Genomic DNA, 15,419 nt, shown 5'->3' with positions numbered 1-15,419 from the left:
GAGAAGGGAGAGACTGGATTTGGGGCAGGCAGTTAGCCATGTCTTCTAGGCAGTCTTCTTAGAACCCTCCCCCCCACCAAACTCAACAATTTCTTAAGCTCTAACCCTCCCCTCCTCTTTGGAAATTGGATGAAAGCTATGGAACACTCTCCTCTCAAAAGTTCATGTGTTTGCATTCAAACAGAATTGTGCATGTGACCTCAGGGTGTCCAGTGACTCTATGAGGCTCTACCTGCATGTCAGGACCTACGGGACTGTCACCCCTGAGGCTTAGTCTTTTTCTTAAAAAAATTTAAATTGGAGGATAATTGCTTTACAGTATTGCATCGGTATCTGCCATATTATATATACATATCTCCTCCCTCATACGAAGAGTTGACTCATTGGAAAAGACTCTGATGCTGGGAGGGATTGAGGGCAGGAGGAGAAGGGGACCACAGAGGATGAGATGGCTGGATGGCATCACCGACTCGATGGACATGAGTTTGAGTGAACTCCGGGAGTTGGTGATGGACAGGGAGGCCTGGCGTGCTGTGATTCATGGGGTCGCAAAGAGTCGGACACGACTGAGCGACTGAACTGAACTGAACTGACTGATCTCCTCCCTCTCGAGCTTCCCTCCTACCCCCGACCCCCACCTCACCTCTCTAGGTCATCACAGAGCACTGAGCTGAACTCCCTGTGTTATACAGCAGCTTCCCACTGGCCATCTGTTTTACACGTGGTAGTCTATTATGTCAGCGCTAATCTCCCAATTCGTCCTACGCTCCCCTTTCCCTGTTGTTTGCACAAGTCTGTTCTTTCTGTCTCTCCATTCCTTCCCCAAAAATAGGTTTGTCCGTACCATTTTTCTAGACTCCATATATATGCATTAATATACGGTATTTGTTTTTCTCTTTTGGACTTACTTCACTCTGTATGACAGGCTCTAAGTTCATCTGCCTCTGATGGTCAATCTTATTCTTGGTTGCCCAGAAGCAGAGCCTGGGGTTGACAATTGTGTGTGTAGCTTTCTTGGAGGTTGATTCCAGGCATGAAGGTGTTTGCTGCTGCTGCTAAGTCGCTTCAGTCGTGTCCGACTCTGTGCGACCCCATAGACGGCAGCCCACCAGGCTCTGCTGTCCCTGGGATTCTCCAGGCAAGAACACTGGAGTGGGTTGCCATTGTCTTCTCCATTGTGTGAAAGTGAAAAGTGAAAGTGAAGTCACTCAGTCGAGTTCGACTTGTAGCGACCCCATGGACTGCAGCCTACCAGGCTCCTCCATCCATGGTATTTTCTAGGCAAGAGTACTGGAGTGGCTTGCCATTGCCTTTACAGAGAAATAAAACAGGCTGATGAGAAAGTCAATTCAAAGGTTGTTATTGGGTTGCCAACCCTGGAGTAGAAGAGAAGGGGGTTGTTTATCTGCTGGGTCCTGAACCCACTGGGCAGGGCTGCTCCCTGTCAGTGAGTGCCCCAGTTCTGGGTAATGATGCATGTGGCCACGTGCCCCCACCACCCCCACATCTCATCTGTCAAGTGGAAGGGGCCCCAGGCGGGCAAAGGCACACTGTGGGGAGTGAGGCTGGCAGGGGCTGCTATCAGGAAGATCATCCCAGTGCGTGGGACTAAGGAGTGAGGCTGACAGGACCAGCAGTGATGAGCAAGAGGGCCTGGGATGCCAGCAACCAAGCTCCACCTCTCTCTCTGTCCCCCCTCCCCTCCTGCCCCTTCCCTTCTGTGCCTACAGGTCACTGAAGGACAAACGACTGCAGCTTCTGAGATCCATCCCTTTCGCCAGGACTCTTGATCACAGAAGCCAAGCTCAAACTTCCTCCAGGGAAACGTGAATTGATTGGTGCCTGTCGGCAAAAACTGGCTCTAGCCTCGAAGGAGCTCAGCAGACTCCAGTCTGTCCATTCTTTCCACCATAGTAACTCTTTATAGTGGAAAAGCGGGTATGAGAAGCCTTAATTTAAGATCCTTCGGGGTTATAGCAGCTCCAATGGGGGTGGGGGGCCTCTTCTCTTCCAAGGCGCTGGTCTGGGAAGATTAGAGCCTAGCAGTAGGATGTACGACAATCACAGGCCTGGGGCACGGAGGTGCTGCGGGGGGGTTCCCACCCTCCCCCGCTACCTGCCCTCCCGACAGAAGCACGTGGGCTGATGGAGGGCGCACCCTCCAAAGGAAGACCACTTACTTGTGGCCACAGAAGGGGAAGGGGAAGCCTGGGCTGGCAGAAACAACACAGGCCCTTGGTACACCCCAGGCTCCTTCCAGAATGTCTTTCCAGAATGCTCTTCCTTCCCTTGTCCCTTAAGAGAGAGAATTCCCCAACTCCCTCCCACCATTTCTGCAGTGCATTCATCTCTCAAGCTCTAACCCTGTTGATGTCTATGGTATCTGTGTGTTGCTTATACCCCTAACACTGGCTGGGGGCATCATAGTTCTTCCTGGGGCGGCATCTCCACGGAACCCAGTGGGACAGGGCCAGCCCTGCCCAGGGAGCTCTTTACAAATGTGATGGTGTGTTGAAGGCTGTGTGGGTGGGGAGGTGCGGCTGAGGGAGAGGAGAACCAGGCACTGAGAATTCATCACCCTGCCAGCGTCTGGGCAGCTCTACAGGGCTCTTCATGAGCTCCACGCTGTCCTCCTGCTGAGCAGGAGGACACATATCCAGCTGTGGGTGAATAATCCAGTTTAGCCCCTATTTTCAGTCAACTTTACACTTTGTTTCATCCCTGTAAAACTGTATTGAATAGAGCCTAATTGGAATTTAAGCTTCCTTTGATTTGTTTCAGCTTTATCATAGTATAATTGACAAAATTGTAATATATTTCAGGTGTGCGATGTGATGATTTGATATACATGTACACTGTGAAAAGACTCCCACAGCAGAGCTAATTAACACATCTGTCACCTCACATCTCACATATTTATCTTTTTTTGGGGATGAGAACATAAATTCTACTCTCTTAGAAATGTTAATTACACCATATAGTCTTATCCACTAGGGTCACCATATTATATTTTGGATCCTCATCTTATAATTGAAGGTTTACGTTCTTTTACCAACCTCTGGTAAAGGGATTCACAGGGATGGGATTCCAGATGGGATTCCACACTCCATCAGTATCTTTTCCAAAATCCCCCCACCATAGGAAAGGATGCTTTACACAAAGATGGGCTCAGCACATGAAAAGGAACCGAGAAAGGTGAGAGATGTGAATGAGCACGAACCTGCTATCTGGGATTGAGACGAAAAGCAAGTCCATGGGGAGTGAGGGCAGGTTCCGCTGACTTTGATTTCTACCCAGTTTTTATTGCTGTTATTGTACTGAGATGCCTCCTGTTATCTGATGGTGATTTTTAAAAAATGTTTATTGGAGTATAGTTGGCTCACAACGTTGTGTTGATTTCTGCTGTACAGCGAAGAAAATCAGTTATGCATATACACATATCCACTCTTCTCTAGATCCTTTCCCCATGTAGGTCATCACAGAGTATTGAGTAGAGTTCCTTGTGCTATGCAGTAGGTCCTTATTGGTCATCTCTTTTATATATGGTAGTGTATATATGTCAGCCCCAATCTCCCAATTCATCCCTCCCCCTTTCTACCCAGTAACCATAAGGTTGTTGTGTACATCTGTCACTCTATTTCTGTTTTGTAAACAAGTTCATTTGTACCATTTTTTTAGGTTCCACATGTAAGTAATATCATATGATACATGTCTGACTTTCTTCACTCAGTATGACCATCTCTGGGTTGATGGTGATTTCTATGGTTAAAAAAAGAACACAGCCAGTGTGGTTCAGTCTCAGTGATGGGACAGGTCCATTTAATCAGCAATCTGTCTAATGTTTCGTAAATTAAGAAGCGGACTAAGGAAAGTCTGCATTGGCTCCCCCTCCTCTTGCATCTTTCTCTTTCTTCCAGAGGGAGGCGGTGGGAAGGAGAGAAAGCAGATGAAATGCAGAGATAAAGGCTGTAAGTTTCCACTGAGGCCATCAGTCTAGGCTACAGGATAAAGGTGCAGTTATGACAGTGGAATCTGCCATTTTTTTCAAGTGCGAAGAGATGGAGAAACGTGCGCAGGAATTTTCTGGAACCCTGCTGCCGCTGTGCAGGGAAGTTCAGGCTATCAGATCATCTGAGAGGTTGTGGGCTACAGGCGCAAGTTAAAAATAATCACTTTACAGTTTTGACATCACTTTTTTTTGTTCTTCCCCATGGAGACTGGAGGTCATTTTTCTTATCCTCTTTAGGAAGTACTTGGACTCCGTTCCCATTTAAAGTCAGGACGAAGGAGCTGATAATATTAGTTAACATTTAATGAGTGTTATTTTCTACTTTATAATAATAATCACAGCTAGCATTTATTGAGTGATATTTTTTTTTTTTTCCTTGCAAAAAACAGCGAGCGTTTATGGAGTGCTACATATTTTCCAAGCACTGCTTTGAAAGCCTTATATGTATCATCTCATTTCTTGTTACAGCTCTTTGGAGCTGAAACTATTACCTCCATTTTACAGATGAGGAATTTGAAACAGAGAGGTTCAGTAACTTGCCTAAGAACACACAGCTAGTTACGTGTTGGAGAGGGTACAGGGAGGTAAGTGTTAGTTAATTAAGTGTGTGTTAGTTAGGGGCATCCCTGATGGCTCAGACAGTAAAGAATCTGCCTGCAACGCATGAGACACGAGTTGGTATTTGTGTAGGTTAACTGTGTTACTTAATGGTGTGTGTGTGTGGACATGTATGCAATATAGATTAAAGTTTTAGTTTCTAGTAAAGTAAGATGAGGCTGGCTAAGGGTCCCTGGATGCTGTGGCTGGGGGGGAGATGTGGGGTTTGGTGTAATGGCCCAGTGCACCTTGTAAACAGTTTCATTAATCTCTGAAAGGGTTAAAGAGAAAAGTGGCCAGCATCCTGTGGAGGGCTTGAGCTGGAGAATGGGTGTGGGTGTTTTTTTTTTTTCCATCCCTAGATCACCTTACTTTTTTCTTTGGGCAAAGAAGACTCAGCTGTAAACAGAGTTTATTGTCTGTTGTATGTTTTGTATTTATTAGTATTTACACTGACTTTGAGGGTGTTAAGGGAAGGCAGCTAAGGTATGTCCACACCCTGGCTCTGTCTGCTCTGCTTCAGAACCGCAGATCCTGAAAATAATTCCCAGTTCTTCTTAACAGACCGGTGTTAGGACCCAGAAAGGATCCAGCAGCCGTGGGATATAAACAGAGGAGCAGAGCTGAACAAAGTTTGAGGAGAGAGCCTTACATCACTCACTCTCTCCACCCCGAGAGCCGTGCCGGGGGACAGACGGAGGTGTAAGCCTGAGTCACACCAGAAGAACTTAGGCAGCAACGCGCTGGCCGGAGAGCCCCGGGAGCTCCAGACACAATTCCTCCCGCTTCCAGGAAAAAGGGCAATGTCCAACTCCAGACCTGAATGGGGACAAATGACGGCTCTTGACAGCAAAAGAAAACCGTGAGGGACCCAAGATTGCCCCCTGAGCCTCGCCACTGCAGTCCCAGCCCTGGATAGCTTTTCAGGAGTTTGGATCGGAAGCAGTTTCTCCTCCCCTCATCCCAGGGCCGGTTGGTCGCTCCAATGTGTTTATTGACCACCGAAGACTCTGAAGTTTGGAGACAGGCAAGAAACACCTCTTAACTCTCCACGACTCTGCCCTCACTCTGAAGTTCACAAACTCTAGCTAAACAGATGGTGTTCTTCTTTCTGGAACCTGTGACAATGTCCCTTTCCCAAAGAAGTGAAAGTTAAAGGCAACTCTGTCACAGACCCTCAGGAATTCCACTTGGATCATATTTTCACCTCTGAAAAAACCATGAAGAAGCTGCTGCCTCTTTGCTGCTGGCACTCCTGGCTGCTGTTATTTTATTGTGATTTTCAGGTAACGTCCCCAGGCGGTGCTCGTCGAGTCGGGAACAGATTTCTGCTGGGAGGTTGCTCGTGTCTTATAGTGTGATGTTTTGTGTGCAGGTGCGCGGGGCCCACACCAGGTCACACGTCCATCCAGGTAAGGCAGCTTCCCCCATCTTCTGCTCACTACCTGTTCTTCCTGCCCAGTCTGGGGTCTGGAGGCAGTTTGCTTGTGTGTCTCTGAGGCTCTTGGGGAAGGAGCCCTTCTTGGGCTCCGCTGGCCCCACCAGCTGTCCTGACACCTTGTCCCCTGGGTCATTCATCGTCCTCCACCTCTGATTTGGAGAAGCAGGTCTCTCTGCGCCCCGAGCCTCTCGCTCTTGGGCATCTGAACACTTGTGATTCAGGAAATGGGATGTTCGTAGGTGAAGCATCTTCTGTCCTTGACTCATGTCGTGCGTCTCCAGCGCAGATTCACTTGAGCTGCCTTAGAGCAGCTTTTGTCCCCATCCTTTTGTCCCTGCCCTCTTTTGTCCACATCTCTCCGACGGGAGCTTGACTGCTCCAGCCCCTCCGAGGAAACCCCTCACCCACCCCCGGCTGGGTTCGCTTTCCCTTTGCCATCGTGAGTCCTGTCTGGATGCCTCACCATGAGGCTTTCCACGGGGAGGACGGAAGAAGCGAGAAACTTTTCCTTGCTCCTTCCCAGAGAAGGAGGTCTCTGGGACCATGGCAGGGGTGCACTTACTGGTCCTTGTTCCCATTTGCTGCTTGGCTGGTGCATGCATGGTGGAGGGGACCTCACACTAACATCCCCAAGTCTTTGCCTGGGAGCCATGAGAGCAACACTGGCCTGGGGGTGAGCGTGCTTCTGGCCGTGATTCTTGTCTAGAGCAGCCCTGCTGCCTCCACAACCCACTAGAGATGGTGGGCACAGCATCCCCACTGTGTGAATCCAGGTTCCAGGAGATGGACCCCGGTCTGGTGGGAGCGCCAGCTTGGTGCTGGGTGAAGGTGGACGTGGGGTGGGGGGTCTGTCCCCGTTGGAGTGACGCGGCCCTCACGGTGGGCATCCTGTCATCTCCCTGTCTTTATCTGCAAGTTTATCCTTAAATGGAGAACAGGTTCCAAGACAACACTTCCTCCTAGCTATAGGTGGCATCACACATTATGGCAGGGAATCCAGATGTTTAAGCAGAAACGGGATTAAGGGTTGTCATTGCCTCAGGCACCAGGACCAGCAGATGTTTCTCCAGATTTCTTTATTCCACCTGTGGCCAGGGGCGTTTCCCTGGCAGCCTTCCCTTTTAGTTCCTCCGATTTCTTCTGCTCCTCCTCCTGTTTCAGCTTGGATGTCTTATCTTCCTTATCCGTCTCCTGAGCTGCTTCTTGGGCTGCTTCAGGGGCTTCTTCTTGCCACCTTGGCAGCTCAACATAGCACCTGCCGCCCCTTTCCCAGACCCTTCCAGGTTGTGCTGCTGTTTCTTTTTATCTGCACATTCAAGTTCAGTCTTCCGTTGAAAAGGATGCGAAGCTGGTAAATTTTCACCGGCTCCCCTTTCCTTGGCCAAAATGCTGAATGATTTGGGGATAAATAAATCATCTAGCATTGCACTAGAGGGAGGCTGTGTGAGCCCTACCGCTAACCCACGCCTCATAGCTCACGCGGATTTCCCAGGAGAGATGAGGGGAGGGGTCTGGCCAAGAACATCAGGCAGAGTGAACAAAGCAGTCCTGAGACCCCAGCCCCATCAGGGAGGAAAGAGAGCTAAAGGGGCGTTCCCACATTGTGCCTTTGGCCACATCTCCCCACATGCACTCGCATCCTAGGCTCTCAGCTTCAAGGAGCAGCTTGAATCCAGCCTTGGTTTCATAGAGAGACTGTTCCTTTCACATCCTAAGTTAGTGTAGAAGATCTTTTTCTGTTGGTCAACTAACTACCTTAGAGAAATCATACTAATACTGACGATCACAGACATGTTACTAAAAAGGAGCAGTAGACACTGAAACCTGGGTGGGGAGAGTTCAAGTTCAAAAACCCGGATTTCTGACACATACATGTACACACACACACACATACACACCAGGCCTTGTTTTAAACAACTGGGATATGGTACAAACAGAACAGTCTTTGCACTCAAGTTGCAAAGAGTCTGATAGAGGAGACAGACTACAAATATACTAACAAACAAAAACTTTTAAATTATAGTGTGAGTGCCATGGGAAGACAAACAAGGAGGTTGGTAGAAAGAGTGGATGGTGGGCGATAAAAGGTGATCAGGGCAGGCCTCTCAGAGGGTATGTCCCGTGGACCGAGGCTTGAAAGACAGAGCTGGTTATGCACAGCAAGAGAGCAAGGGGACTTCTGGGCAGGGGCGACAGCAGGGAGTCCTGCTGTGGCATGAACTCGGTGTGTCGTGGGCCAAACAGGAGGGGACCGCGGTTGGCATGGGATTGGCAGGGACCGGTTTTCCTCTGTGTGGTGTAGATTTCTGTCCAGTGAAGTCAGTGGAACCCTGGAGACATATTTCCCTCCACACATTCAAGGGGTGAGGGCTTCCCTCTACTGACACAGAGAGTAAGTAACAGGGAAAGGATGGAATAGAAAAATCTGGAAGAAAAACTGAAAAGGAAAAACAAAAGCTATTATTAACTTTCTTTCTGAGTATTGATACCCCTCCGTCCCTCCCCCCTCACCAAACTGGATCAACGAAACATTAAATATGGATGAGAAATTATTCCTGAAGAACTGATTTTTTTTAAATGTATTTTATTGAACTATAGTTGATTTGCCATGTCGTGTTAATTTCTGCTGTAGTGCAAAGTGATTCAGTTATACATACGTACATGCGTATGTATATATATATGTATATATATATATTTATCATACTCTTTCCCATTATGGTTTATCATGAAATATTGAATATAGTTTCCTGTGCTATACAGTAGGATCTTATTGTTTATCCATTGTATATGTAATAGTTTGCATCTGCTAACCCCCAACTCCCAATCCATCCCTTCCTTCACTCCCTGCCACCTTGACAATCACAAGTCTGTTCTCTATGTCTGTGCGTGTGTTTGTTTCATAGCTAAGTTCATTTGTGGTCATATTTTAGATTCCACATGTAAGTGATATCATATGGTATTTGTCTTTCTCTGTCTGACTTACCTCATTTAGTATAAGAGTCTCTTGTTGCATCCATGTTGCTGCAAATGGCATTATTTCACTTTTTTTCATGACTGAATAACATTCCACTGCTTACACAGGCCACATCTTCTTTATCCATTCATCTGTCAATAGACATTTAGGTTATTTCCATGTCTTGGCTATTGTAAATACTGCTGCTGTGAAATAAGGGTGCATTCGTCTTTTTGAATTAGAGTTTTCTCTGGATAAATATCCAGGAGTGGTATTTCAGGATGGTATGGTAACTCTGTTTTTAGCTTTTGGAGGAACCCCATGCTATTCTCCATAGTGGCTGCACCAACTTACATTCCCACCAACGGTGTAGGAGGGTTCCCTTTTCTCCACACCCTCACCAGCATTTATTTAGTCGTAGACACTTTGATGATGGCGATTCTGACTGGTGTGAGTTTTGCACTTTTGATTTGCATTTCTCTGATGTTTAGTATCTTTTCCTTTCCCTGTTGGCTATCTGTATGTCTGAAGAACTGCTTTATAGTTGTGACCTAGGCTGGAAGTCTGTCTCTCTCAGTTTATTTTTTAGGGCTGGGGGATGTTTTGAAGACCCTGTATGAACCGTGTTACCCCTCAGCTGTTGTCTTGTCTAAGTAGACATTTAGTCTGTTTAGGTTTCTTTGGTGAAAACCAGGGTGACTGTACAACCTGAAGATTCCATATCTCCTTCTTTTTGGGAAAATAGCTGAAGTGTCTAATTCACAAAAAAATGAAACCCTTTTCTTCTGACACTTTTAGGTTTATGGATTGTTTACTCTTTAGGTTGTAAAAGGAAATCTATGTGTTCAATTAATTTCCTTGATATGTCTTGTTAATGCCACATAATGTTTTAATTAATAAAAAAAACCTAAATTGCTGACATTACCATGTGGGGAGATTTCAAATTAAAAAAATATGTATTTCTGATTTAAAAAATATTTATTTAGTATTTATATATTTGGCTGCTCTGTGTCTTAGTTGTGCATGTGGGATCTTTAGCTATGGCATGCAAACCCTTCGTTGTGGCCTGTGAGATCTAGTTCCCCAACCAGGAATTGAACCTGGACCCTCCGCATTTGGAGTGTGGAATCTTAGCCACTGGACCACCAGGGAAGTCCCTCTGACTTCTTTTTGAAAGTGGGAGACCTGGCAATACTAGGCATATCCTCCTACGGAGGTGGGATCATTGGCTTGGGAGGAAGTCACTTTCTTTAGACAGGACACTCATTTTCTTCCCCGCCCAGCCGCCACTGCCCTGAGACCTGGGAGTGAGAAACCGGGGTGGTCCCGGTGTGTGTTCCCAGCACCTTTTCTGATCACCTGTGCCTTCCAAGTCGGAAGCCACAGTGAGCATCATCCCTGGCCTCCCTGCAGGTAACTCCTCATGCCCCTGGCCCTCATGGATATTTCAGTGTGTACCTCCTTCATGACTTACTGGACAAACTCAGTGTTGATAGTTACATCTGGGCCATTTGGTGGGTAGCGTTCAGGCCCTCTCCTGGTCACAGACCCCCTCACCCAACCACTGATACTTCCCATCACTGGGCACTGGCTGGCAGGCAGGTGGCGGGGGGGGCATCTTTCTATGTGAACAAGACACAATCCCTCGATTCTATGAACCTTCCTGCCCAGGATGGACATGGCCATTTCTCAGTGGAGCTGATAATGGAAAGAAATTTATTACCCACAGGCTTCATTTTATGAAGACGAAAATTCTGAAGATATAACATCTGTTCTTTGCTCAACAGATGTTATTTCCTTTTCCTATTTTTTTCCCCAGATGAGTTGAATATCAAGTCAATGATGTCTTCTCCTCTTCAAAATTAATATCCCAGATTTTAGGGAAAAAAAATCATGGTATAAATAGGGATGAATATTTTTGATTTTTGCATTTCATATTCTTACTGTGGAGGTCCTGGAATAGAACCACTGATTTCCCAGAGACATAAGTCCCTAACAGGTACAAGAGAGTTAGTTGTGCACACAGCTACCTCTCTGTGGCCCCTATTGTAGAATTAGCTAGATTCTTGGCTTCCATTTTTGATGCATGTACATAACCCTGAAGGGACAGCCTCACAGATGCAAACTGAAAAAAGAACCCGATAATCTGGACCTGGGCACATGTTTGGCATCCTGGTAGAAATTCAGATGTTAGATGGAGTGCTTCAGTTTTCTCTGAAAATTTCATATGGACATTATCTACGGTCACTTTAATTGTGAAAGCAAGACTTAAATGGTTGTTAAAATACAGGTCCTAACATTCAATTGCTTCCCTGGTGGCTCAGAGGTTAAAGCGTCTGCCTCCAATGTGGGACACCCAGGTTCGATCCTTGGGTCGGGAAGATCCCCTGGAGAAGGAAATGGTAACCCACTCCAGTATTCTTGCCTGGAGAATCCCATGGACGGAGAAGCCTGGTAGGCTACAGTCCACGGGGTCACAAAGAGTCGGACACGACTGAGCAACTTCACTATAACAGTCAATAAAACAGAAATGAAAATCTCGCATCTTACACCCCATTTCTCAATTTTGTCACCCCAAACGAGTCTTCTCAGTTTCTAGAGTACACAGCCAAGCACCCCCTCTTTCTCTTTTCCCTGCCCTCTGAAACACTGTATTTTACACAAAATAGTTCACAATATACATATTTTTCTCACCTTGATTTTTTTTATCTTAACAATACGACTAAAGAATATTCTATGTCAGTACATGTAAATCAGCATCATTATTTATCCTAGTTACACCCTAGATCATTATATAGATGTTCCATATTTATTTAGCCAGCCCTCTGTAAATGAGCATGTAGGCTGTTTGCAGGTTTCTGTTACTATTTTAAAAATTCTGCAACAAATACCCTTGTACATAGGTCTTTGATCATATGCATGAGAATATGCTAGATCTTCAGAATAAATTTCTGGGAATTAAATTGCTAGGTCAAGCATCATGTGAGCTTAAGATTTTGATAGATATTGCCCTCCAGAAAGGTGAACCCCCACCAGAAAAGGTGGTAGAACTTGCCCACTTCAGTGTGTTGTTGTTCAGTCAGTAAGTCCTGTCTGACTCTTTGTGACCTCATGGACTGTAGCTTACCAGGCTCCTCTGTCCTCCACTATCTCCTGGAGTTTGCTCAGATTCATGTCCATTGAGTCAGTGATGCTATCTAACCAACTCATCCTCTGCCACCCCCTTCTCCTTTTGCCTTCAGTCTTTCCCAGCATCAGGGTCTGTTCCAATGAGTTGCCTCTTTGCATCAGGTGGCCAAAGTATTGGAGCTTCAGCTTCAGTAACAGTCCTTCCTAATGAATATTCAGGGTTTTTTTCCTTTAGGATTGAATGGTTTGATCTCCTTGCAGTCCAAGGGATACTTAAGTCTTCTAATAAGTGTAACTTTTCATTTGCCAGTCTGATAAGTGAATAGGCTAGCTCGCTGTAGTTTTAACATGCTTTTTAAAATTATCAGCATGGTTGAACTTCTTATATTTCTAAAAGTAATTTGTATTTCTTTTTCCTTGAACTGTCTATGTCTATTTTGTATATAGTAGTATATATATTTTAATCCCAAATTTGTAATTTATCCCTTCCCCTACTTTCCCCTTTGGTAACCATATGTTAATTTTCCATGTTTGTGAGTCTATTTCTGTTTTGTAAATAACTTAATTTGTATCTTTTTTTTTTTTCGATTCCACATATAAGTGATATCATTTAGCATTTGTCTTTCTCTGCCTTGTTTACTTCACTTAGTAAGATAATCTCTAAGGTCCATCCATGTTGATGCAAATGGCATTATCTCGTTGTTTTTTATGGCTGAATTGTACTCCATTGTATACATATGTACCACTTCTTCTTTATCCATTCATCTGGTGATGGACACTTAAGTTGCTTCCATGTCTAGACTGTTCTAAATAGTGCTGAAATGAACACTGGGGGTGCATGCATCTTTTTGAATTAGAGTTTTCTCTGGATATGTGCCCAGGAATGGGATTTCTGGGTCATATGGTGGTTCTATTTTCAGTTTTTTAAAGAACCTCCATACTGCTTTCCATAGTGACTGCACCAATTTATATTCCCACCAACAGTGTGGGAGAGTTCCATTTTCTCCACACTTTCCAGCATTCATTATGTGTAGACTTTTTTATGATGGCTATTCTGGTTGGTGTGAGGTGGTACCTCACTGTATTTTTAATTTTTGATAATTAATGTTGTATTTTTGATAATTAGAGATGTTGAGAATATTTAGTAGATATTTTTTGATTTTTGAGTTTTCTTTATTAAGAATAGGTCAAGTCAACCGGTGTCTCCTGCATTTCAGGCGGATTCTTTACCAGCTGAGCTACCAGGGAAGCCCTTCATTTATTCAAGGGTTCTTTTACATCCTTCAGTATGATTTGATTGTTTTCTTCGTGAGAATGTTGTGTAGTTCTTATTCTTTTGTCCTTAAATGTCTTCTCTTTATTGATTGCATTTATAAATTAAAACCTTTCTTCTATTTTTTTTAGCATTATTATATGAATACAAGAGAGCTATTCACATTTGCATGTTTAATTTGTATCAGCCTCCTTACTAAATTCTTTTACCATTTGTAACAGTTTTTCACTTACTAAATTCTTTTCTTATTTGTAATAGTTTTTCATTTTCATTATCAGGCATACATCATTTGAAAATAATGATCATATTATCTCTTCTTAAAAAATATTTTTTACAATGAACAACACAAAGATTACTTTGGTAATTTTAACTTTACTGGGACCTGGCAGACACTGAAGGCAGTTGATTATTATTTAGTCATCTGGATCTTTATTTCCATTTCTGGGAACTGTTCACAGAGAATTAATCCAAGAGAAGATTCAAGTTAGGAGAACAGTTGAGTGTGTGATGGTGCAGCCTCTCCAGAGACTATTACCCAAATTCCATTATGAGAGTTAGAGAGAAAAAAAAAATGAAATAATTCATATGATATTAAGTGAGAAGAGCAGAATAAAAAAGAACATGTCTGCACAATATGATGTCTACTCAAAGTACAAGGACCCTAAAGGAGACTTTTAAAGGATTGATTTTTAGTATGGAGGAAGCAGAGCAAAAATAGAAAGATCAAGATCAATTCAGGAGATGTATATGGAGGACTGTATCTAAAACCAGTTGGCTGGGTGACTACTGAGGTGGCATTGTATTCCTTGTCTTAACATATGGCTAGAAGTACAATTATTTTATAGATTATTGTTAGACTGAAATGAGGATGTATTTGTAAAGAATCTCACACGATGTCTGCACAATATAGCTGCTGGCTTCCTCCTCTTTTTCAGCCTTTTTTTCTCTCTTGTCTGATTGCATCAGCTATTTCTCTTAAAGCATAGGAACTAACGGTGGGATAATGGACATTCTTATCTTTTTCTCTGACACATGTGGGCATGCTTCATGTGTTGTGCCATTAGGCAGAATGGCTTTTATTTTCTTTGGGCTAAAAGGTATCTATTCCTATTTAGTATGTTTTATCCTGTAAAAATATTCATTTATTTTTAGTTTATTGAGTTTTTGAAACCTGGGAGTGTGTGTCGAATCTATTCAAAGACATTTTGAGTACCTCCGCAGTCACTCTGATAATTAACTCTTCCCGCAATTCCTGATGTAGGTAGTAAGTAGCTCCTTATGTCCAGCTCTTTCTTTCCTAATAGTGATGTAACATTCTTATTCTTTTTTCCCTCAAGGGTTTGAGGTCCTGGCTTCTGCTTCCCATTACTGGCCATTGGAAAATGTGGACGGGATCCACGAACTTCAGGAGACAACTGGAGGTAGACAGGGGTGGAAACAGAAACTGGGGCCCCATGGGCATCTCTCAGGAATCAGGGGCAGTCTAGAGAGACAGGGAACAACAAACAGCATCAGCTGTGAAGCCAGGATGACAGAGATGAATAGATATTTGTGTTGCTTCCCCTTAATAATTGTTATTGCAAAGTATTTTCACTAGAAGTTTTATATGTTTTTATGATTAAAAGAAAACATTTATGTTTCAAAATATTAAGATGTGCATTTTCTCCAACAACCTTAAAACAAAAGCAGCAGTTTTCAGCTTTAACTTGTACCTGATGGATCAACCTCTGTACGAGTCAGGATGTATGTTTTCTAGGTAGACACAAATGGTATAATCTACACGCCTGCCAAAGCAGGGGCCCATCTGAACCTAGGGCCAAGGATTGTGCCAGTGAAGACTAATGCCCTGTTTGTGGGGTCACAATTTCATTTAGCAAAGGTAATCCCACCTACCCATCAGCTCTTCCATGCTTCACTGATAGCCCCCCTCAACCCCCACGCCTTGAGAAGATCGAACATCACCTAAGATGATTCCAGTGGTCTGCAATTCCATGGAAAATAAAGTTTCTATCTGACT

The 15,419-nt window shown here is 44.3% G+C and overlaps 1 protein-coding gene, 1 non-coding gene and 1 pseudogene across 3 annotated transcripts in view; 1 reads left to right on the top strand and 2 right to left on the bottom strand.

Annotated features, from left to right (window-relative positions):
• Positions 1-5,203: 5,203 nt before the first annotated feature.
• Positions 5,204-15,419, top strand: part of ADGRD1 (adhesion G protein-coupled receptor D1) — a 176,890-nt gene continuing 166,674 nt past the window's right edge. Inside the window, exons 1-3 of one of the 2 annotated variants that reach the window (XM_061384498.1) lie at positions 5,204-5,892; positions 5,982-6,018; positions 14,740-14,823. In XM_061384498.1, coding sequence (XP_061240482.1) covers positions 5,827-5,892; positions 5,982-6,018; positions 14,740-14,823 — 187 coding nt within the window. In that variant the 5' untranslated portion in view covers positions 5,204-5,826. The remainder of the gene's footprint in view (positions 5,893-5,981; positions 6,019-14,739; positions 14,824-15,419) is intronic. The other variant, XM_061384499.1, reaches the window with a different exon arrangement.
• LOC133228725 (translation machinery-associated protein 7-like) lies at positions 6,811-7,341 on the bottom strand (annotated as a pseudogene).
• Positions 10,080-10,152, bottom strand: TRNAW-CCA (transfer RNA tryptophan (anticodon CCA)). Its single transcript has one exon. It is a non-coding gene; the product is annotated as a tRNA-Trp (tRNA).

Source organism: Bos javanicus, chromosome 17 (assembly GCF_032452875.1).
Source record: "Bos javanicus breed banteng chromosome 17, ARS-OSU_banteng_1.0, whole genome shotgun sequence".
Taxonomy (NCBI): Eukaryota; Metazoa; Chordata; class Mammalia; order Artiodactyla; family Bovidae; genus Bos; species Bos javanicus.
Note: the sequence above shows the minus strand (reverse complement) of the source record. Positions and strands in the feature narration are given on the sequence as shown.